The sequence below is a fragment of the Xenopus laevis genome, chromosome 3S (assembly GCF_017654675.1).
Source record: "Xenopus laevis strain J_2021 chromosome 3S, Xenopus_laevis_v10.1, whole genome shotgun sequence".
Taxonomy (NCBI): domain Eukaryota; kingdom Metazoa; phylum Chordata; class Amphibia; order Anura; family Pipidae; genus Xenopus; species Xenopus laevis.
In genome coordinates, this window is record NC_054376.1 from 122372983 (window position 1) to 122394050 (window position 21068).

At 40.0% G+C, this 21068-nt stretch overlaps 1 protein-coding gene across 1 annotated transcript in view; it reads right to left on the bottom strand.

Moving 5' to 3' along the window:
- Positions 1-221: 221 nt before the first annotated feature.
- The window catches only part of dnmt1.S (DNA methyltransferase 1 S homeolog), a 39941-nt gene continuing 19094 nt past the window's right edge, over positions 222-21068 (bottom strand). The window contains 19 exon segments of the mRNA NM_001123360.1: positions 222-533; positions 622-712; positions 802-918; positions 1095-1258; positions 2211-2406; positions 3233-3410; positions 6616-6782; positions 6858-6999; positions 8666-8948; positions 10557-10685; positions 10774-10864; positions 12298-12490; positions 12623-12847; positions 12930-13103; positions 14766-14899; positions 15735-15936; positions 16036-16151; positions 17363-17513; positions 17602-17699. Of these exon segments, the coding sequence (NP_001116832.1) occupies positions 499-533; positions 622-712; positions 802-918; positions 1095-1258; positions 2211-2406; positions 3233-3410; positions 6616-6782; positions 6858-6999; positions 8666-8948; positions 10557-10685; positions 10774-10864; positions 12298-12490; positions 12623-12847; positions 12930-13103; positions 14766-14899; positions 15735-15936; positions 16036-16151; positions 17363-17513; positions 17602-17699 (2886 nt within the window). The 3' untranslated portion in view covers positions 222-498.

Consider the following 21068-nt stretch of genomic DNA (forward strand, 5'->3'; position numbering starts at 1 on the left):
CTTCCTAGATGCAAACTTGCCCAGTGTTTACGACCCCCTGCAGATATGGGGGAGGGGGGGGTCTATCGCCTCATTTTAACTACAGCTTGCTGGATAAAGTGCTTCCGAATAACAGATCCCATACCTCAAGGCATGCTACAGGATTTCAAGAGGATTAAGATAGAAGATTTCCTCTATAAATCAGACATTCTGCGATTCTATAGAATGCAAGAGAGGCCATATACAAGAGAAGTTTTATTTCAAATATTACAACATATAAAAACTACATATTATCACATATACAAAGTGAAGAGGTAAGACGACGACGACGTATATTAAAATCCACTGTTCTTTAAAATTTAGAAGTGCTGTCGCACAGCTCATGTGTTTCAGCAGATAAAAATTTAAGAGCTGGAATGTCAACATTTGATAAACCAGAAGCGACAAATGATTCAATATCTTGTTCAGTCCCGTTAAAATTCTGGAGGAACAATTTCAGCGTAAGCAGCCCTCGAAGAGTTAATCCATTTCCATCTTTTCAGCCTTTACGGTTTCTGGTAAAAGGAGACAAATAATTGGAACAGGAGGCAAAGGTAAAAGCACAGACTTTGTGGTAAAGAGACGACGAGAGTTTATACACACCTGTTCCCTTCTCTTTCATGTTCATCAAAACACATGCCTTGATCTCTAAACCAATCGCTTTTGAAAGCGGTGGAGGCACAGCGTTACCAACCTACAAAAAAAAAAAATTATAATTTGAGACTAGGAATAAATTCACTGGTTTACTTTAGTATTTGTCAGAGAACTGTCTCAGATACCCACCTGCCGGTGTTTATCCAAGATATTGCCAAACAGTCTGTAGGTGTCGGGAAATCCTTGTGACCGCGCACACTCCCTGACACTCACCACACGATGCTGCTCAGGGTGAAGAACACGACCCTAGAGATTGAAAGATAATTCATTACTAGGTTTTCTTGCCCTTCAGAACAATCATGTAGGTGTTCTATTAAGCCATGATATCTCAAACGTTTGCACTGCCAGGTAGTGTTTAGAGGGTGAAGAACTTTGCCCGGATCGGTCCTATTTGCAGGTGACCTGCAGAATTCCTGACTCACCTGTTTGCCCATGGGCTCAGGGTTAGTAACAGTGGTGCTGAAGAAGCCGTCCCACTCCAGTCTTCCGTATAAGCCAGCCCAGTGATTGTGTCTGTTTCCCGTATGGGGCAGGCACCAGGGAATCAGTGTGCTGAACTGACGGTCTGCAGGATCACATGGTTTACCTGTAAAAAGAAAATCCTGTTATCAAGTCATTTCTCACTGGCACATTATATCCATGTACCACAGGCAAATGAAACAGCTATAATATAAAACAAAAGCATCTACCGCAAGTATATACACAATATCTCTCGGAGCTGGACTGACATTTCAAGATGCCGTTAAAGGGGAAGTAAAGTCTAAAATAGAATAAGGCTAGAAATGATGTATTTTGTATACTAAAACTGCCTAATCAAACAAATAATTTATGCTTTCAAAGTTGGCCACAGGGGGTCACTGTCTTGTAACTTTGTTGAACATCGTTGCAAGACCAAGACTGTGCACATGCTCAGTGTGATCTGGGCTGCTTAGGGATAGTCAATTTATCAAAACCGCATGAGTCAGAAGCCGATACAACAAGACTGATTAATAATCAGAATATACAGACTGCACTGGGTCCTGTGTTGTCATGTAATCTAATGTGCATTTTATAGTTTTTGTATTGTTTAATACAAATTCTCCCAACTCTGCAGCAAAATTCTTCTCTAAATAGAATCCCAGTTTATCAGTTTAAATCTGGCTCCATGATCTTTGTCCCTGCAGCTGGAGTTGGAAACAGTAAAGGGAATGTAAAGGCAAAAATAAAACCAATACAAATCTCTACACAGTGGCCGACTGCTCTACAGGGAAACAAACAAAGCTGCTTGAGTTCTGCATGGCTGGGAAGTAAGGCGGGGGCTCCCCCTGCTGTTCATAAGTATGATTGTTTCCCTGCACAGCAGTTAGGGACCGTCTGACAATTCCTATCCACAGCAGTAAATGAAGGGCGAATTTCACTGCATACAAACAAGTTTAATTAAAAAATGTGTACAGTTTTTATAAGAAAGTATATTGGAGATATGTTTCTTTTGCATTAAAGTAAAAATTGGATTTTATTTTTTTGCCTTTACATGCCCTTTAAGGAGAAAAAATAAATACCTTCAGCACAAGAACAGACTCCTCTTAAGGCGCCATTGCTACTGCGCCCATTTTTCTTGTCATGATGACTATAACGCAACTTTCTGCTTGTTGTGCCATCTGACAAACGAACTTCCATGTTTGGGAGATCCCGCCAATCTGAGCCTGGAGCAAGAGGTATGTGACGCATTCTGGCGGCAACTAGAGCGCTCAAATCCTGCAGAGGCCAGACGACAATATACAAGATAATGAAACATTCGGCCACTATGTTAAATGCAACATTGCCTTTAAAGGAGAAGGAAATTAGTCTTGCACTTAGGGGTGCCAAATGTTAGGCACCCCAAGTGATTGTATTTACTTACCTGAAACCCAGGGACTGTTCTATCAGCAGAAGACTGCACCAGCCAGGGGGTTATACAAGTGAGCACCACGGAGCGATCCTCTTCCAGCTTCTTTCTTCAAATTTCCCGGGGCAGACGCATGTGCAGTAGAACAAAATAACTGACTTTTTAGTTAAAGTTTGGCTTTTCACTCTAATGCACAGCCGCGAGAAGAAAGAAGACGGAAGAGGATCGTTCCGTGGTGCTCACTGGTATAACCCCGGGCTGGTGTAGTTTTCTGCTGATAGGAGCACAGGCTCGTGGTTTAAGGTAAGTCAATACAATCACTTGGGGGTGCCTAACATTTGGCAGCCCCAAGTGCAAGACGACTTTCCTTCTCCTTTAAAACAATCCCATTAAGCATGAAGTGGAAGAGATCCACTCAACTTTACAGTGCATTCCACCTGCAGGAATATTTGCATTTTACAAATGTTTCTTGGCATAATGGTAAATCTTTTGGGAAATGTGTTGATTGTTGAACAGTATCCCAATAACGCAGACGTGTCTGGAATTACCAATTGACTTTGGAATGTGTGGAGAGTACAAGGTACTAGAATCAGATGTTCTACCCGGTATGTGTTCATGGAACCACAAAAAAAAATAAATAAATAAAAAAAAAAAAGTAATTTTACAGCCTTGTACTGCCACTAGTTACAGTTTTACCTTACATATATGATCCCTGAGTATTGGTTGGTACTGTGAGCCACGAATCTGCCTCTGGAACCAGGACTGAGGCTCCCCGTTGTAAGAAATTTCCAGAGCAGAGGCTCCATTGCGGATTTCTGGAAGGTCAGACATCGTATCCCGGACAGTGATTGTTCGGAAAAGGCTGGAGCTCGTTCTGCCAAAAAAATAAAAAAAAAATTGGACTGATATGTCAAAAGCATTTAAGACAACCAAAAACAAGGAGTTGAAGGCAATTATCTGCAGATAATGGTCATGTTTTACTTCTTTAGAGCAGAACTCCGGCTTCCAAACCAAAAACTTATAAAGAGTCCCACATAACAGAAACCACTAATATATCCATCAGTGTTACCGGTTTCTTCAAAAAGTATAAATAAATGCCATTTTCAATGCTGAAATGCAGCTGTTTAACAGTTCCTCTCTTTCTGCATCATTTAAAAATCCTGGCAGGGAAGGAGGGACTAAATACTGATGTTACAAATTGTAACAACTTCTCCACAGCTTACAGACAGCATGCAGGAACTACATAACCCACAATGCATTGCACTGTGATGTTCCTTTCCTTATTGAAATCACATGTGCAGGGAATTGTGGGGTTTTGAGGATGCAGGCTGAGGACAGATACAAAGTAGTCAGCCAGCTCAGCAGAAGAGCAGGGGGCTAGGCTTAGGGAACTGTCAGACAATTCAAAATAATGAAAAGTCTGCATATTTTCAATTGATGTATATTGCAAAGTTGCTTGCAATTAGGTTTACTTTTCAAAAAGCTTAAGTTTTTGTGGAGATTCCCTTTAAAGTTTGGTAGGGTTACACTGCATAAGTTGGATGGCAAATATGAGAGGCACCAGTAGATGGTTCTAACAGGGGTCCCGTAACTTTTTTTTGGACCGGGGCCAAATTTTTATTTATTTATTTTTGAGGACCGGGGGGTGGGGTCGGCAACAAATTTGGACTTAGCCCTCAGCCTTCAGTCCTGAGAAGAGGGCTGAGGGCGGAGTTCGTATGACTGACGGCTGAGAAGGGAGGGTAGAGGACGGAGGTGTGACTGCAGATTTGGACGATGAGCGACGGTAAAAAGCCCCCGATGTGCCATTCAAAAGGCATAGGACATTGCAGGAAGGAAAGGTATTTCGCCGCAGGATGCCCTAAAATGTGTTCCGTACCTCCCAACTCTGTAAACGTTAGTGCAAAGGAATGCAGAGTAAATTTACTGAAGAGCAAGAGGTTGGATATCTGTCTGTGCAAGGAGGGCTGCTCGTGGATACCGGAGAGCAGGCAGTAAGTCAGAAGTGAAAGCAGCTTCTCTGCAGACCATGTGACCACTCTCCTCCTGATGTCACAGAGAGGGGAGGGGCAGTACACAGCCGAGAGGGGAGGGGCAGTACACAGCCGAGAGGGGAGGGGCAGTACACAGCCGGCTCCTCATGTCGCAGTACGACTTGGCTTTATCAGTGAGCGGCTGCCTTCAAGCACACAGGTAAAGCTGTGCCTGCTGTTAGTGCAGCACGTGAGGAATATTTAATGAGCAGATATGGAAGCCCCCATGGCAAAATAACATTTTGCCAGTGTACTCTTTAGAAAGAAAAAAAAAAAAAAAAAAAGTTGATAATGACGACAGATTCCCTTTAAGTTTTAGTATGTTACCGAATGGCCAATTCTAACCAACTTTTCAATTGGTCTTCATTATTTATTTTTTGTAGTTTAATTATTTGCCGCCATCTTTTAAATCTATCTAAATGGGGGTCATCGACCCCCCATCTAAAAACAAATGCTATCTAAGGCTACAAATGTATTGTTATTGCTATTTTTTTTTATCTTTCTATTGAGGCCTCTTCTATTCAGTGTCGGACTGGTCCACCGGGATACCAGGTGTCAGTGGGCTCTCATGCTGCTAAACTTTTGACCTATTTCAAGGCCATTCCTTATTTCTATGAGAACAAAGAGGCTAAATAGATGGAATAATAGATTATAGTATGCAAAGAAAAGAGAATAGGAGAATAGAGGTTGATTGAGGAGATAAATATTAGTACTGAAAATGGGCCCCTGGGCTAAGGTTTTATGGTGGGCCCCTGGTGTCCCAGTCCGACACTACTTCTATTCATATTCCAGTCTTATTGCATTCAGTGCATGGTTGCTAGGGTAATTTGGAGCAACCCGATTGTTGCAATTGCAAACTGGAGAGCTGCTGAATAAAAGGTAAATAACTAAACAAAAAATGAAAACCAATTACAAATGGTCTCAGAATATCCCTCTCTTAGGGAATTCAAAGGTGAACACCCCCTTTAAGGAATGCTCCCGACAAAGTCCAAGAACCCAGGACAAGAGTATAAACCTTCTAAAATTCTGGGCAAAAGGAAACCACCCACCACGGTTCCTTTAAAGCGATGCAAGTATAAAGTCCACGGTGAAGTTATTGCTACATGTGTAGAATTGCCATAAAGGAAAACGTGGATAGTGTCGGCAGATCCAATATGGCCGCAAGCTTGTACAATGGATTTTCTTCAAGCTCATTTCTTTACAAGTTTTTTCTCAATAAAAATCATAGCGACAGGGAAGGGACTTGGGTGGACTACAATGTGGAGTAGTCTGGCATTTTAGGCTTTCCTTAAAAGCTTTTTAAAAGAGTAGATCCTGTTGAGTTTATCTACAAGTGCTTTAAGACCGAGATGTGTCCTGAACTATACTACATACAGCACCAATTCTAACACCCTTACCAGCAGCCTTATACAGACTAGCGCACTTTAGGGATGCACCGAATCAGGCCTGGACTTAGAGTCAAAATAGGCCCTGCCATTCCAAGTACACAGAGGCCCAAAGAGCCCCTTACCAGCCCAAATAGCCCCCTACCAGCCCACTTTATGGTAACTTTGTATGGAACCATACAGCAGCCCCTCTGGCATTTGCCAGAACCCACAGATTGCCAGTCCGGGCCTGCACCGAATACAGGATTCGGCTTTTTTTTATTTTTAGCAGGATTTGGATCGGCCGAATCCTTGTGCCTGGCTGAATTGAATCCTAATTTAGGGTAGGGCAGGAAATCAAGCAACTGTCCCAAAAAGTTAAACATCTCACTTTTCCTGCATATGCAAATTAAGATTCGGTTCGGGAGCCGCCCAAATCTTTCACAAAGGAGCCGGCACGAATCTTTGGTAAAACAAGTAGGAATGCACCGAATCCACTATTTTCGATTCGGCCAGCTCCTTTTTTTCAAACTGTAAGTTGCATTAAACACAAGGGAACCCCCCTCCAGTCTTAGAAACAAAGATATTTCCCCAACTAACAAACGTGACCATTATATTATATTGCAGAAAGGTGTATACTGTATATTTAAATAAATTGCAGCAATGTTAAGAGAGGTGCTACCTTGTGATGTTACTGACGTATTTCTTTTCATCCACTACAACCCCGAGTGAACAAGCGCGTGGGGCAAACACATGCAAAGGTTCGGGGAACATCGGGAGCTTCTCCCCTGGAGCAGCAGCGAGTACGATTGCTCTTCTGCGGGTCTGTGCTACTCCATATTGACCAGCCTGCAGACAGATGGCGCATTATAAATTCCAAAGTCACAGTCCACTGAATAAAGTGAGCCTGAAAACAATCCTTACCTGAAGAACACCAAACGTGCACTGGTAACCCATGCGTACAAGGCAGCGGAGTGTCAGCTTAAGCACCATAGAGCTTTTGAATGATACAAAGTTCCGGACATTTTCCAAAAGGAAGAACTTTGGTCTGTAATAGTCACAGTAGCTGCCAAAGAGATAACAGAAGAGATATGCTTCATTACAAATAAATTAGCCTGCTTTATTAGCATTCCTAGAATACCGGCACCATAAGATATTCTCTAAGGGGCAGATTTATCAAGGGTCAGTGAAAATTTTAATTTCGAATTTGAGTTTTATGTCCAAAACGGACAATAGGGAATTAAAATTCGATTTATTTTTTAAAAATACTAATTTGATTTTCAAGATATCATATACTGGCCCTTTAAGAACTCGACTTAAGACTATTTGCCACCTTAAACCTGCCAAACTGCTGTTTTTAGTCATCCTGGTATCAATTTGGAGTTGTTTGCAGCCTTCCTGACAAGTCTATTTTTATTTGATTTGAATTCGATTTGAGTTTGCAGGTTGATCCTATTCACCAGAGTTTAAAAAATTTGTTTAATAAATTGCAATTGATTGAATTTATGGGAGTTTTAAATAACTCTGCCCCTAAATGTTTTCTTGATTCTAAATGGGGAACCATCGTGAAAATTTTATATATAGGTTTCCTCCTAGTGAAGCAAGAAACTTTCTAAACCCAATAAAAAAAAGTTTATATTTCAGAAACGATGCAGAATTTTTATCTTCACTATTCCTCTCTCAGCATCTGTTTATCCTCAGTTTTCGTGCAGTAGTTGGGTGTCAAATTAATATTTCCAAATGTATCTTATGGGGGGGCTTCCTTTCCTAGCAGATGTATTAGAGCTCACTCAAATAACTGATTCCAGTACAAACAAAACTTAACCAAGTAACTGCCTTTTGCACAAATCCTGCATGTAGAGAGACATGATGTCTGGTGATTTTAATAGAGTGATCTCTAATACATCTTCTAGGGCTAGGCAAAAGGAGCCCCCCTATAAGATATTTTGTATTGAACGGTCAATGATTATCAGACACCCAACTGCTATATGAAGACAGAATGAGGAGAAACCGATGCAGAGAGAGGGCAAGTGAAGATGAACTTGATTTCAGAAAATATGCAGAATTTAATTCTTATTTCAGTATGCTGAAGCGAATATTTCATTTCATTTTTGCGATGGCTCCTCTTAAAGGAGAATTAAAGCAGTAGGTAGAAATGTTGTTCATGATGTTTTTTTGTGCCAGCCCAAGGCAACCACCGCCCTTTAGCAGTAAAGATCTGTGTCTCCAAAGATGCCCCAGTAGCTCCCCATCTTCTTTTCTGCTGATTCACTGCACATGCTCTGTGCTGCTGTCACTTACTGAGCTTAGGGACCCACTCACAATATACAGTACACATAGAATAGAAATGTCACAATATAAGGCTGATTAGTAATTAACACACATAATTACTACATGGCAGCACAGAAACCAGTGCAATTAGCATCAGAATTTAATAATCAGCAAACCTGTAGCATCAGCTTATATTACAGCCAGGGAAGGTCATTTTCTGCTGGATAATTAGTGACGAGCCCTAAGCTTAGCTTCTCAACAGCCAATCAGAGCCCACTGAGCATGTGAGTGTCACAGACACTTTCCAAGATGGTGACCCCCTGTGACAAGTTTGAAGTCCTGGATCATTGCTGCTATTGACAAGCTCAAACTTTAGCCTCGTGCAATAAGTTCATTATATAAAATATGCCATTTTTAGGGCTTAGTTCTCCTTTAAAGGTTTGATAGGAATGGGTTTCTACCTGAGATATGAGACCACCAGGGAGTTCTTGAACTTTGAATAGGTCCTTGAGTTAAACCGGTTCATGCCACTAAAACCTTGGCAGGGGGGCCCTCCGCATAGCATTTCCACGTCGCCCTTCTGAGGCAACCGCTGTCCGAGCGAATTGGTTTTTTCTCCAGACATGACTAATTTCAGGAGAACGTTGCAGTCTTCCGTAAACACAGTGGTTCCGGGATTGTTCAGCCTGAAGGCCTGGGCTGCAGGCTCCCACATCTCTATTGCCCAGTTTGTCTCAGATATGCCTGAGACAAAGACAATTATACAATTCAGGTCAATATTTTTTGGCTCAATAATAAACCTATATAACAAACATTAGATTATGAAACTAAACATTGTATTAAAAAAATTTTTTTCTAAATTTGAGCATTAGTATACAGGTATAGGACCGGTTATCCAGAATGCTCAGGACCTGGGGTTTCCAGATAACTGATCTTTGTATAATTTGGATCTTCATACCTAAATTCTACTAGAAAATCATGCTAACATGAAATAAACCCAATAGACTGGTTGTGCTTCCACTAAAGAATAATTAGTTGGGATCAAGTAAATGTCCAAAATTTTGGACTATTTGGATAAAATGGAATCTATGGGAAACAGGCATTCCATATTTCAGAGCTTTCTGGATAAAGGGTTTCCGGATAACTGATCCCATACGTGTATATAGAATGGTTCCCAAACAAGGTTTTGCCTTGTGGGAGTGGTAATGGACACACGTTTAAAGAAACGGATACTTAAAATGCTTTACTGAATGGAATTTAGATCTTGAAACTACACAAAAATCTAAAATCTATCACAACCAGTTTATGTACACATACATTAGCAGACCTGAACACCTCCAAGAACCTTACAGTCTCAGTATAGCGAAGTATGGGGAATCTGTTCTGCACGATTGGCATGAATGTTTTTATATACTTCTCTCATGATGAAAAGCAGCTTAAAGGATAAACCTTTAAAATAAGTGAATAAAATTAACGAGGGTGCTATTCTAAGCACTTTTGTAATTTACATTTGTTTTTATTCCAAAGATATTAAGGGATACATGTGCTGTTAATATGAATAAATTGTTACAACAGCGCCACCTGCTGGTCAGTTTCCCACCAGTCTGACCACCAAGTAGTCAAGGAAGTTGTCAGGAGAAAGAGGCTGCTCTGATGTTCTTCTGCTTAGGAAAGATGTGAGAAAGGTTTCTAATTCTTTTCCTAAGCAGAAGAACATCAGAGCAGCCTCTTTCTTTCTCCTGACAACTTCCTTGACTACTTGGTGGTCAGACTGGTGGGAAACTGACCAGCAGGTGGCGCTGTTGTAACAATTTATTCATATTAACAGCACATGTATCCCTTAATATCTTGCAATTATAAATTCATAATTTTCTTAATTCCAAAAATTTCTTAGAATAGCACTTTCGTCAATTTTACATTCAATTACTACAAAGGTTTAATTATCCTTTAAGCATATCAATGAGTCATTGCACAGTTCTCATTTGCAGTTGCTTAGAAATTGTTAAAATAATATTGATCAATAATACCTTCAAAATGCGTAAGAACTAGAGGGGTTTAATTAGGCAAATATATTTATGCATATGCTTGAAACTACTAACATACTATAGGCAAGTCAAAGGAAGGTTGCCAAGCTAGTCAATACTTCTTACAGGGCCAAAGCAACATGCTGCTTGCAGACACAAGCGTTAACATGGACAAATCACTACTAAACCCACAACAAAATTATAATGTGCTGGAGTTAGAACGTATTGAGAAGTTGTTCAGTATCCCACTAGGAGTAGCCTGCCTTAACAACAAGGAACAGAACCTGCATTAAGAAAAAATCATTAAACTTCTATAAATTCTACACACCTGCTTGGTGAAAGCCTTCAGAGAGCCCTCCACAGCCAGAAAACACATCCAAGGTGCGCAGCTTAGGCAGTTTATCACCAGAGTTTATCTGTTCATTCTCAGACTTTGAAGATAGAGTTTTACCTTTGCCTGTGAAATAATGGTATTCATATTTTTTTTTTTATGTAGTTTTTTTTATTATTATTTACATTCATTTGAATTCATTTTAACGTCCTACCTTTTCCCTTGCCCTTTCCTTTGCCTTTGATAACAGCACTGCGAGCATGGTTTGGGGGATCTTCAAAGCTTTTGGTCTTTGCATTATAGGCCTGAAATAAGAGCACATTTATACCACTAAGCAAGCAAAATACTCTGTGCAATTTTTCTTTGATAGGGCATGTACAGTTCAGGTTATTCCTTCATGCAATTTGATACTGTAGGGGCTAGTTTCAGGTCTGCATGGTGATGAATCCAAGCATTTGTAAGGGGACAGAAACAAAAAGGGCCATGACACAAAGATGGTGCCGAATACTTAACTTGGGAAGGAGAATGTACCTTAAAGGGGTTGTTCACCTTTGAGATAACTTAGAATCACTACATCATACTGAGACAATTTGCAATTGGTTTTAATTTTTTATTATTTGCGGTTCGAGTTATTTAGCAGCTCTTCAATTTGCATCTTAATCAATCTGGTAACTAGGGTCCAAACTACCATAGCAACCATGCATTGATTTGAATAAGAGACGTTATGTGAATAGGTTAGGCCTGAATAGAAGGCTCAGTAATAAGTAATGCATTTGTAGCCTTACAGAGCATTTGTTTTTTTTTTTAGAAAGGAGTCAGCGACACCCATTTGACAGCTGCAAAGAGTCAGAAGAAAAATATAAAAAAAAAGTAATGAAAACCAATTGAAAAGTTGCTTAGAGCTGGCCGTTCCATAACATAATAAAAGTTACCTTAAAGGTGAACCACCCCTTTAAAGGGATTCGGTCATTATTTTTATGACAGTTTTTATTTCTAAATGACTAAATAATTCACTCTACAATATAAAATGTCATTTCTGAACCAGCAAGTGTATTTTTTATTTGTAATACTGGTGTGTAGGGGCATCTCAGGTCATTTTGCCTGGTCATGTGCTTTCAGAAAGAGCCAGCACTTTAGAATGGAACTGCTTTCTGGCAGGCTGCTGTTTCTCCTACTCAATGTAACTGAATATGTCGCAGTGGGACCTGGATTTTACCACCGAGTGTTGTTCTTAGATCTACCAGGCAGCTGTTATCTTGTGTTAGGGAGCGGTTATCTGGTTACCTTCCCATTGTTCTGTTAGGCTGCTGGGGGGGAAAGGGAGGGGGTGATATCACTCCGACAGCAGTAAAGATTGACTGAAGCTTATCAGAGCACAAGTAACATGACTGGGGCAGCAGGGAAACTGACAATGTGTTGCCCCATGTCAAATTTCAAAATATTACATTTAAAAAAAATCAGTTTGCTCTTTTGAGAAATGGATTTCAGAGCAAAAGTCTCCTGGAGCAGCACCATTAACTGATGCGTTTTGAAATTTTTCCCCATGACAGTATCCCTTTAATATCAGGGTTTGCCTATAAAAGTTCAGAAAAGGATTGCCCCACTGAGTCCATTGCACAATATTCAGACAAATTGCAGTTTCTCAATGTTACATATGTATTGCCATGTTCCACATTAAAGTAATCTTCTTATGCCACATTTTTTCTTTTGAGCTCTGCAAATAGAGATTAACAGCTACCTCCAGGAAGTAAAAGCGATTTGATCCTCCAGCAGAGTAGTCCTGAATGGACTCTGTTAGGTCTTCACCATATTCTACTGTACAATGCCCTTGCACAACTTTAAATTCCACTACAGCCTCCTCATCACTCCAATAAACCATGTTTACGTCTGAATGGTAGCTTGCTTTCATCCCTTTGTGGGTATTTTCAGGTCTGGGGAAGAAACACAATTAAATGTAATTACGTGTGCAATACATGTTTTATCCGTTTAGTCAATTGTTAACCAAGGCAGTTAAGCAGTTATTAAATCCAGAACCATTTTACTACACAACAGATCAGACCCACCTGTAGAACTTATAAATCCGCAACTTTATATCTGCCTCATTAGGCTTTCCATTACTCCTCTTGTTGCAGAAGATCTCCTTAATGCGACCCAATCGGTAGGGTTCTGGAGCATCCAGGTTGCTGCCCTTAATGTAGTCAGATGACTTGCGGTAGTATTCCGGGTACAGATCTTCATCCACATCATCTTTCTTATGGGGTCGCTTCATAGGACTGCCCACTTTCACACTGAAAAAACAAAAAAAACATAGCAGGTTAGCAACAGCTTTTATCACTTTTAAAGTACTTTAATAAAATAGCATTAACTTACCTAAATGAGAAGGCGTCAGGAAGAAGTAGCACTCCATCTCCAACTTTATAATGTACATCGTTCTTCGTAGCTGTACTGTAGCAAACTTTAGAGTCAAGGTCATCTATGGGATCGCTTACTCTGGGCATCTCCTTCTGTCGGATTTCATCTAGACGGGAACAACTGGTGCAGAACCTGAAAAACAGCAGCAAAGACTACATGTCTCTTAACTGTTGGACTACATATTCAAAGGACAAGCAGAGCAGGCATTTAGCAATTCCACTTTTCTCTTTACCCTCAAGCCTGCTGTGGAAGCTATCCTCCAATATCCAGTTACCATTAAATCACTGCATTTCCAAAAAGCAGTGGCCAAGAGGGATTCTGGTAGTTTAAAGGACATGTAAAGGCAAAAAATAAAATCCCATTTTTACTTTCTTTAATGAAAAAAAGAAACATCTCCAATATGCTTTAATTAAAAAATGTGTACCTTTTTAAATGAAACCTGACTATGCAGTGAAATTCCCCCTTCATTTACTGCTGTGGATAGGAATTGTCACAGTCTAACTGCTCTGCAGGGAAACAATCATACTTATGAACAGCAGGGGGAGCCCCCGCCTTACTTCCCAGCCATGCAGCACTCAAGAAGTCGGTGACTGTAGAGATTTGTATTGTATAACATTTTTGCCTTTACATTAGGGATGCACTGAAAGCACTATTTTGGATTCAGCCGAACGCCCGAATCCTTCGGCCAAATACTGAACTGAATCCTAAATTGCATATGCAAATTAGGGGTGGGAAAGAGAAATTTAGTTCCTTGTTTTATGACAAAGTCACACGATTTCGCCAACAGCCCCTAATTTGCACATGCAAATTAGGATTCTGATTAGCTGTGCAGAAGGATTCAGCCAAATCCAAATCCTGATAAAAAGGTTGAATCCGGACTCGAATCCTGTATTCGGTGCATCCCTACTTTACATTCCCTTTACCGTTTCCAACTCCAGCTGCAGGGACAAAGATCATGGAGACCGATTTAAACTGGGATTCTATTTGGAGGATTATTTTGCTGCAGCCACTGGTTCTGCAGAGTTGGAGAAAGTTTGTATTAAACAATACAAAAACTATAAAATCCACATTAGATTACATGACAGGACCCAGTGCAGTCTGTATATTCTGTTTATTAATCAGTCTTGCTGTATCTGTTTCTGGCAGATATTTGGCCATCTTGCTGAATGAGGCTATAACTGGTCTCAGTGGAGGCCAGCAGAATTCATGTGGACAAACATGGCAGTAACTAACACAGTCCAGCTCTGCTTCCAGGTCCAAATTTTTTTAAAACCACTTAATTGGAAATGACAAAAAGTGCTTACATGGTTACAGAAGTCTTGATTGAGGAGATCAGTTACAGTTTAAAGTTTAGCTACAGTGATAAGATGTGGCTAGTTAAAACTACAGGTATGGTATCAGTTATCCGTAAACCCATTATTCAGAAAGCTCCAAATTACGGAATGGCGGTCTACCATAGATTCCATTTCATCCACATTTTTCAATTTTTCTTTTTCTCTGCATCAAGTACTATTACAAACGGATATAATTAATCCTTATTGGAAGCAGAACTAGCCTATTGGGTTTACTGAAGTTTACTAAAAAATCAAGCAAACATTAAGGCATGAAGATTCAAATTACAGAAAGTTCCATTATCCAGAAATTACCAGGTCCCAAGCATTCTTGATAACAGGTCCCATACCTGTACATTGTAATGGGAGCTTATCCTAGCTTGGACTGACAGGGTTTGAAGTCTGAACAACACAGGCAATTCTAGCTTACAGACATGGTCCACTGAGGAGATGCACAACTTACTTATACTTATTGTCTTCTGTAGGCTGAGGGTTGGGTGGAGTCTCAAACCGTGAATATTCTGGATCATACCACAACTGGTAAAAGTAAGTGCTTCCATCATCTTCCACAACCTTTATATCGGTGTCTGCTCCTCCCTGCAAAAGAAAATGAACTTTAAATTCATAGCGCCACAAGACTTTTCCTCATCCAACCAGACTTTTCCTGCTAAAATGAACTACATTAAATATAGGGTCATAGTCTTGACTGATGCACTGAATATACTATTTTTCGATTCGGCCGAACACCGGAATCCTTTGTGAAAGATTCAGCTGAACACAGAACTCTAATTTGCATATGCAAATCAAGAGGGGGAGGGAAAAAGACAAAAAGTCACATGATTTTAAGGATTTGGTTTGGCCAGGCACAAGGAATGGGCCGAAACCTGCTGAAAATGGCCAAATACCGAACCCTGGATTTGGTGCATCCCTCCCTAGTCTTGACCTTAAGGCATTATTCACTTATAACTGAAAGAGAGGAGAGCACTCAAACGCAGATTAACCGCTTGTGATTATTTATTATTCATGCTGCTTTACACGACATGTTTCGGGCAAGTGGTGCCCTTTCCCAAGTCTCATTATTGGCAATAGGTCAGCTTGGACCTAAGGATCTACGAGAGCAAATATTTGCATGAAAATTCGTTTCCGTACACATTTTATGTTACAAATAAGACTAGTGGACCAGCTTTCTGGCAAAAGTAGTATAAGCACAGTAACGGTACAACCTACAAAAACATGGATTTATTAGTCTAAAATATAGCCAGGACTTCAACTCAGCACCCGGAGGGTTTTCAAAGATCTGCAAAGAGCAGATAAATACCAGGTTGATCTAGTCTCTCTAACTGGACATTTAGTTTTAAATGTTATAGTTTGTATACACTGGTTAGCTGAAAGACCATGGCAGAAAGCAATTCTGAATCACACAATTTTTCACCTCCATGAACCAGTTGTCAGATGGCGCTTTGTAGATCACAGTCACTTTGCCATGAATATAAGATAACTGCATGTCCTCACATTCATCCACAAGAAAGAGCTCGAGAGGGTCAGATGTAGCACCCAGGACTGTATCTGTGCCAAGACAGAACCAGTGCGCATGGAACATTGGTCCACAGGCATCCTCCCACATGGATGTGATCCTAAGAGTTTAATAAAAAAATATATAAAAAAAATTTTCCGGTTCCGCATCAACCACCAAATATTTTAACAGCATGTTATAGGAGAAAGTGGTTACAAACCTTGCCAAGTACAAAGGCTCTGTTGGGTTATCAGGACTCACTGACACACAATCTCCAACTTCCAAGACTTCAGCATCAATAGAGACTTTCAGGTAAAATTCTCTCTTTCCTTCAGTCTTTAAACAGAAAGCCAACATTGCATGTATTAGCTCTCCAGATGAGCCCACATTACAAGCCATAAGATCTACAGCAGTGATCCCAAACCAGTGGCTAACGATCATATTGCTCTCCAACCCCTTGGCTGTTGCTCTCATGGGCCTCAAAGCAGGTTCTTATTTTTCAATTCCTGATTTGGACATTTTAAGTTTTGTTTATTTATAAAAAAACAAAAACCGTGTGGAGAAAATAGAGAGACCAACTACTAGTAAAGTAGTAGCCAAAGTATTTATAAAGTTAGAGACTTTATTAGGACATTATGTCCTAATGTCTTTAAAGGGGCTGTTCACCTTAGCATATCACTACATCATACTTTAAGTTCTCCAAAATGACTTGCAATTTTTCATTTTTATTATTGAAGATTTGGATTATTTAGCTTTTTATTCAGCAGCTCTTCAATTTGCATCTTAAGCAGTCTGGTAACTAGGGTCCAAATTACACTAGCAACTATGCACGGATTTGAACAACAGACTGCAATATTAATAGAAGAGGGCCTGAATACAAGGATCAGTAATAAAAAGTTAATACATTTGTAACCTTACAGCGATGCCCATTTGAAAGTTGCAAAAAAAGTCAGAAAGAAAGACAGAAAGACAGACAAAGTCAGAAAAAAAGCATTTATAAATAACTATAAAAAAATAATGAAAACCAATTAATAGGTTGCTTAGAATTGGCACTTCCAGTACATACTAAAGTTACCTTTATAAAGTTTAAGGGGTAGTTTACCTTTTAAACACTTTGGCTACTGCTTTACGAATAGTTGGTCTCTTCCTATTTCTGAATTCCACGTATTGCAAAAAACAATTGGCAACCCTTGGACTGGGTTTCCCTGGTAAGAAACCGCTTTATAACTTCTCTTTAGCTTTGATTTTTGTTTGAAAAAACAGAGCAACGTCTCATTGCCTATATGATTATCTTAAAAAAACAGGTGTACTGCCAAACAGCTTTCTCTAGGCTTCCAGTCCACACAGGGGTTACTATAAGTCAAGCAGGTCCCCCTGTGTATATGTCTATCTATAGCATGTACAAGAGTAATGAACTTGCAAATATTCATATAAAAAAAGGGTTGACAATATACATTAATATGCCTTCTTTCATGACCGCTTAAGACTTCAAATAGCAAAGAGTCTACAATTGTATGTATATTCCCTATATAGGAGATGTAAAATACCTTAACTGGATCTCCCACCCAAGAGATCCTGCTCTTTTTCTCCAGTTTTTTCTTCTTTCCCTGAAGGATCTTTTTGGGTGATGGCATTTCTGGTACAACATCCTCAACTTCCTCATCTTCATCCGCTTCCTTCACTGCCAGGTTTGGACACCTGAAATATTAGTTTGGTACAGGGCCACATTTTTAAAGATGTCAATTTGGCTCATTTGCATTTAAGTCTAAAAACACGTGTACTGTACCTTCTCTGCATGCAGGCTTGTTTGGTACGGCCTGCCCCGCCAAACTTCAACATATTCTGGCAAGCTTTACACTGGCCACAGTCTGGTTGCTGACACACCTGCAGGAAGGTAGGGCTTTTTATAAACACTTTACAGTACCAGAGAGACAAGTGGTAACAAGTTTGCTATGATGTAAATAACTAAAGTAGATCCCCAATTGAGATTCTGAAATGATTAGTAAATGGTCTTTGCGGTTTAATTTCAGGAGCTTTTTGGTTGCTTGAGTTCAATTTAGCCTAGCTTCTAGAGATACATTTAAATGAATTGGGGGAAAAAATAAAATAAAAATGGAAATTAAAGCAAAAAACAGCCAAAACAAAGAAGATTCTAGCGAAGTGTTGAAGAAATTTGTCTTGTGTAAGCTTGTATGTATGATTGCCCATGGTCTGTGTAAGCAAAGTGCCTAGCATGAGTAAGAGGGAAGAACATTAGCATTAAAAACAGCAAGGGATGGGTCATGGGGAAAAAAAAAATCTTCAAAACACATCAGTAATTAGTGCTGCTCTAGCAGGATTCTGCACTGAAATCAGTTTCTCAAAATCTTACAATGTAGACACATCTTCAGTTGCCCCCAGTCATGTGACTTGCTCTGCTCAATTTCAGTCATTTACTGCAAGTTGGAGTTATATCACCCCTTCCTGTTTTCCTAGTCACCCATGGACAGCATTCACCCATTGGAACTACCAAAGCTAGACTCAGGGAGGGACTACCTCACAATTGCAGCGAAATATAGGCTTTATTCAGCACAGTGTACAATTGATTGCAAGACTTTTCTTCCAAATATGGCTTCTAGCGATTCAAGACATCCAATTTATAACGTTTTATTAAAGTATTGACTGATAAGCCATCTTGCAGATTATCTCTGGCGATGCTCTGGCTTCCATTGCCCAGGAACTCCCCAATGCTCTAGTGGAATGGTCTTTAAGTCCCCAGGAACCTTCCTGCTGTATTGTATGCTTTAGCAATAGCCACTACAATCCACAAATTTATAGTCTTCTCATATGGAGCTTGACCTTTTCTAAACCCACAAGGAATTGCGCACAAATGGTCTGGCTTCTTCCATGTACTGGTTCTTTCCAAATACATCTATTGCTCTGACTAGGTCCAAAGTATGCCATAGGACTTCCTTTTCTGTTTTTCGAGATGGACAAAATGAGGGGAGTATTATCTCGAAGTCCATCTGAAATTTGGAAGCCACCTTCTGGAGAAATTTGAAGGCAGGTTGCAGTATTACTTGGTCTTTGAAAACTGTTGTGAATGGCTCAGATGCACATAAAGCTGCCAATTTTCCTACTCAACAGGCTGAAGTAACTGCCACCAATAAAAACCTTTAAAGTTAAGGTTCCAAAGAGAAGCCTCTTGTATTGGTTCAATATTGTGTTAACACATTTAAAAAAGAATAATATGGACTAATGGTTCCAGAGCCCAACTCTTCCCTGTTCATCTGAATACGCTTAAAGTGCAAGTGTCAGCAGTACTAGCATTAAGTCCTTTTTGATATCCTGCGAACAACTAGGAGAGGTTGTCATACAATTGGGGTTCTGCCCCTCAGCAAATGTGAATTGCACAAACTTGTCCCTGATCTTATAGTATTGATTTGACGTTGAATGTTTTGATTTAAACGACTTTCTCCTTTCAATTCAACATTTTAAGCCTCTCCCTTTCAATCTGCAGGCCATCAAGGACAGATGATTCTCCTCCTGACACTGAACATCCCCTGGGATAACCACCCTGGAAACCTGTGGATTCTCTATTAAGGTTAACCTGAGAAGCAACGGAAACCATGGTCTCCTCGGCAAAAGTGGAATCGCTACTATTGCTTCCCATCCATCTTCACCAAGACCTTCCATATGAGAGGAATTAAAGGGAAAAACAGAAATCAGCCCCATCTTGTCTTAGGCATGTCTAGAGCTGCCGCTTCTTTGCATGGGTATCTTGAAAAGAACCTTTGACGCCATGGCATCTACGTCGGGAAGCCCCCAAACTTACTAGATCTTACAAGAAGTCCTTGTGCAGGCTCCATTCTGCAGGATCTCTCATTACCTGATTAAGTCAGCCTTTAGATTCTCTACTCCTGGCAGATGAACAGCTGTTAAAATTTTCTAGTCATAACTGCCCATTGAAAAATGTTTTTCTGCCTCTTAACAAAACCATACTTCGGGTGCCTCCTTGTTTTTGAACATAAGCCACTGCTGTAATGTTGTCTGACATTACTTTTATGCTTCTTCCTTCTAAAGAATCCTTAAATGCGAGTAGTGCTTTTATGGATTTCAGTTCTAAGAAATTTGACATTTGATTCATATTTCAGGAACCTTGGGCGAACTGTTCTTCCACATGAACTCACCAACCAGAATCTGACACATCGGTAGTTAGAATCATCCAAACTGGTTCTTCTAAATGCATACCTTTTTCTAAGTTTTAGTGGCCGCACCACAACTTCAACTTGTCTTTTAAGTCTTGAGGCAACACCAACTTCTTGTTTAAGTTCAACTGCAGATCCTTCACTTTCCTTAATAGGAAGTTTTGTAGATACCTTGAGTGCCACCTTGCCCATTTCACCACCTGAATTGATGAGGCCATTGGGCCTAAAATCTTTAGACATTGTTGCACTGTTACAACGGATTGTTGAAATTTTCCACAGCCTGAACCATCTTTTGTTGGTTCAAAACTGCAGACTCACCAAGTTTTCTTCTGTTTCAAAATATGTGCCGAGAAATGTCAGGGACCTTGGACAGAATAGCTTTTTGTCTTGAATTTGTAAAAATTCTAATACACTTCTTGTGTAGTGATTTCCTTTTCTGATCTTGCTGTCACCAGTATGTCATCTAAGTAATGGAACTCTGCTATACCTGCCTTAACTCTTGCTATGAGATGTACCAGAATGCTTGGTGATTGGGACAACCCAAAAGGAAGGCACTTGAATTGGACATTGTCGCCAACTGCGAATATTAGATATTTCCTGTGTTCTTGACAAACCGGTAGATGGAAATAAGCATATTTTAGGTCTATATTTGTGAGCTAATCTCAGACACTGGTCTGTCACCCTGAGCTTTTTTTTTCCCTTACTAAGAGTCTTGAGTAGAACCCTCTTGTTCTTTCACCACAAGGCACTGTCTTGACTGCTCCAGAGACTAATAACCAATATTCTTGCACCAAATTTAGTCTTAGCCCTTTGCTGCTACCAAAAGTGCCATGGATCTCTGAAATGCACTAGATCCAACAAAGCTTCTGACATGAAATCAACAGCTATTTTGGCATCTGCCAACATCTGTAACTTTGGTATTTTAACATTGGAAGATACAGCCTCCTCTATATCTGATTGCCAGACTTTAAGTGCTCCAGAAAATGATGGGATTGCCACTGCCAGTCTACATGCAGCCCCTGCTTCACCATACGACACACTACTGTCTCATCTTCTTTCGTGGATG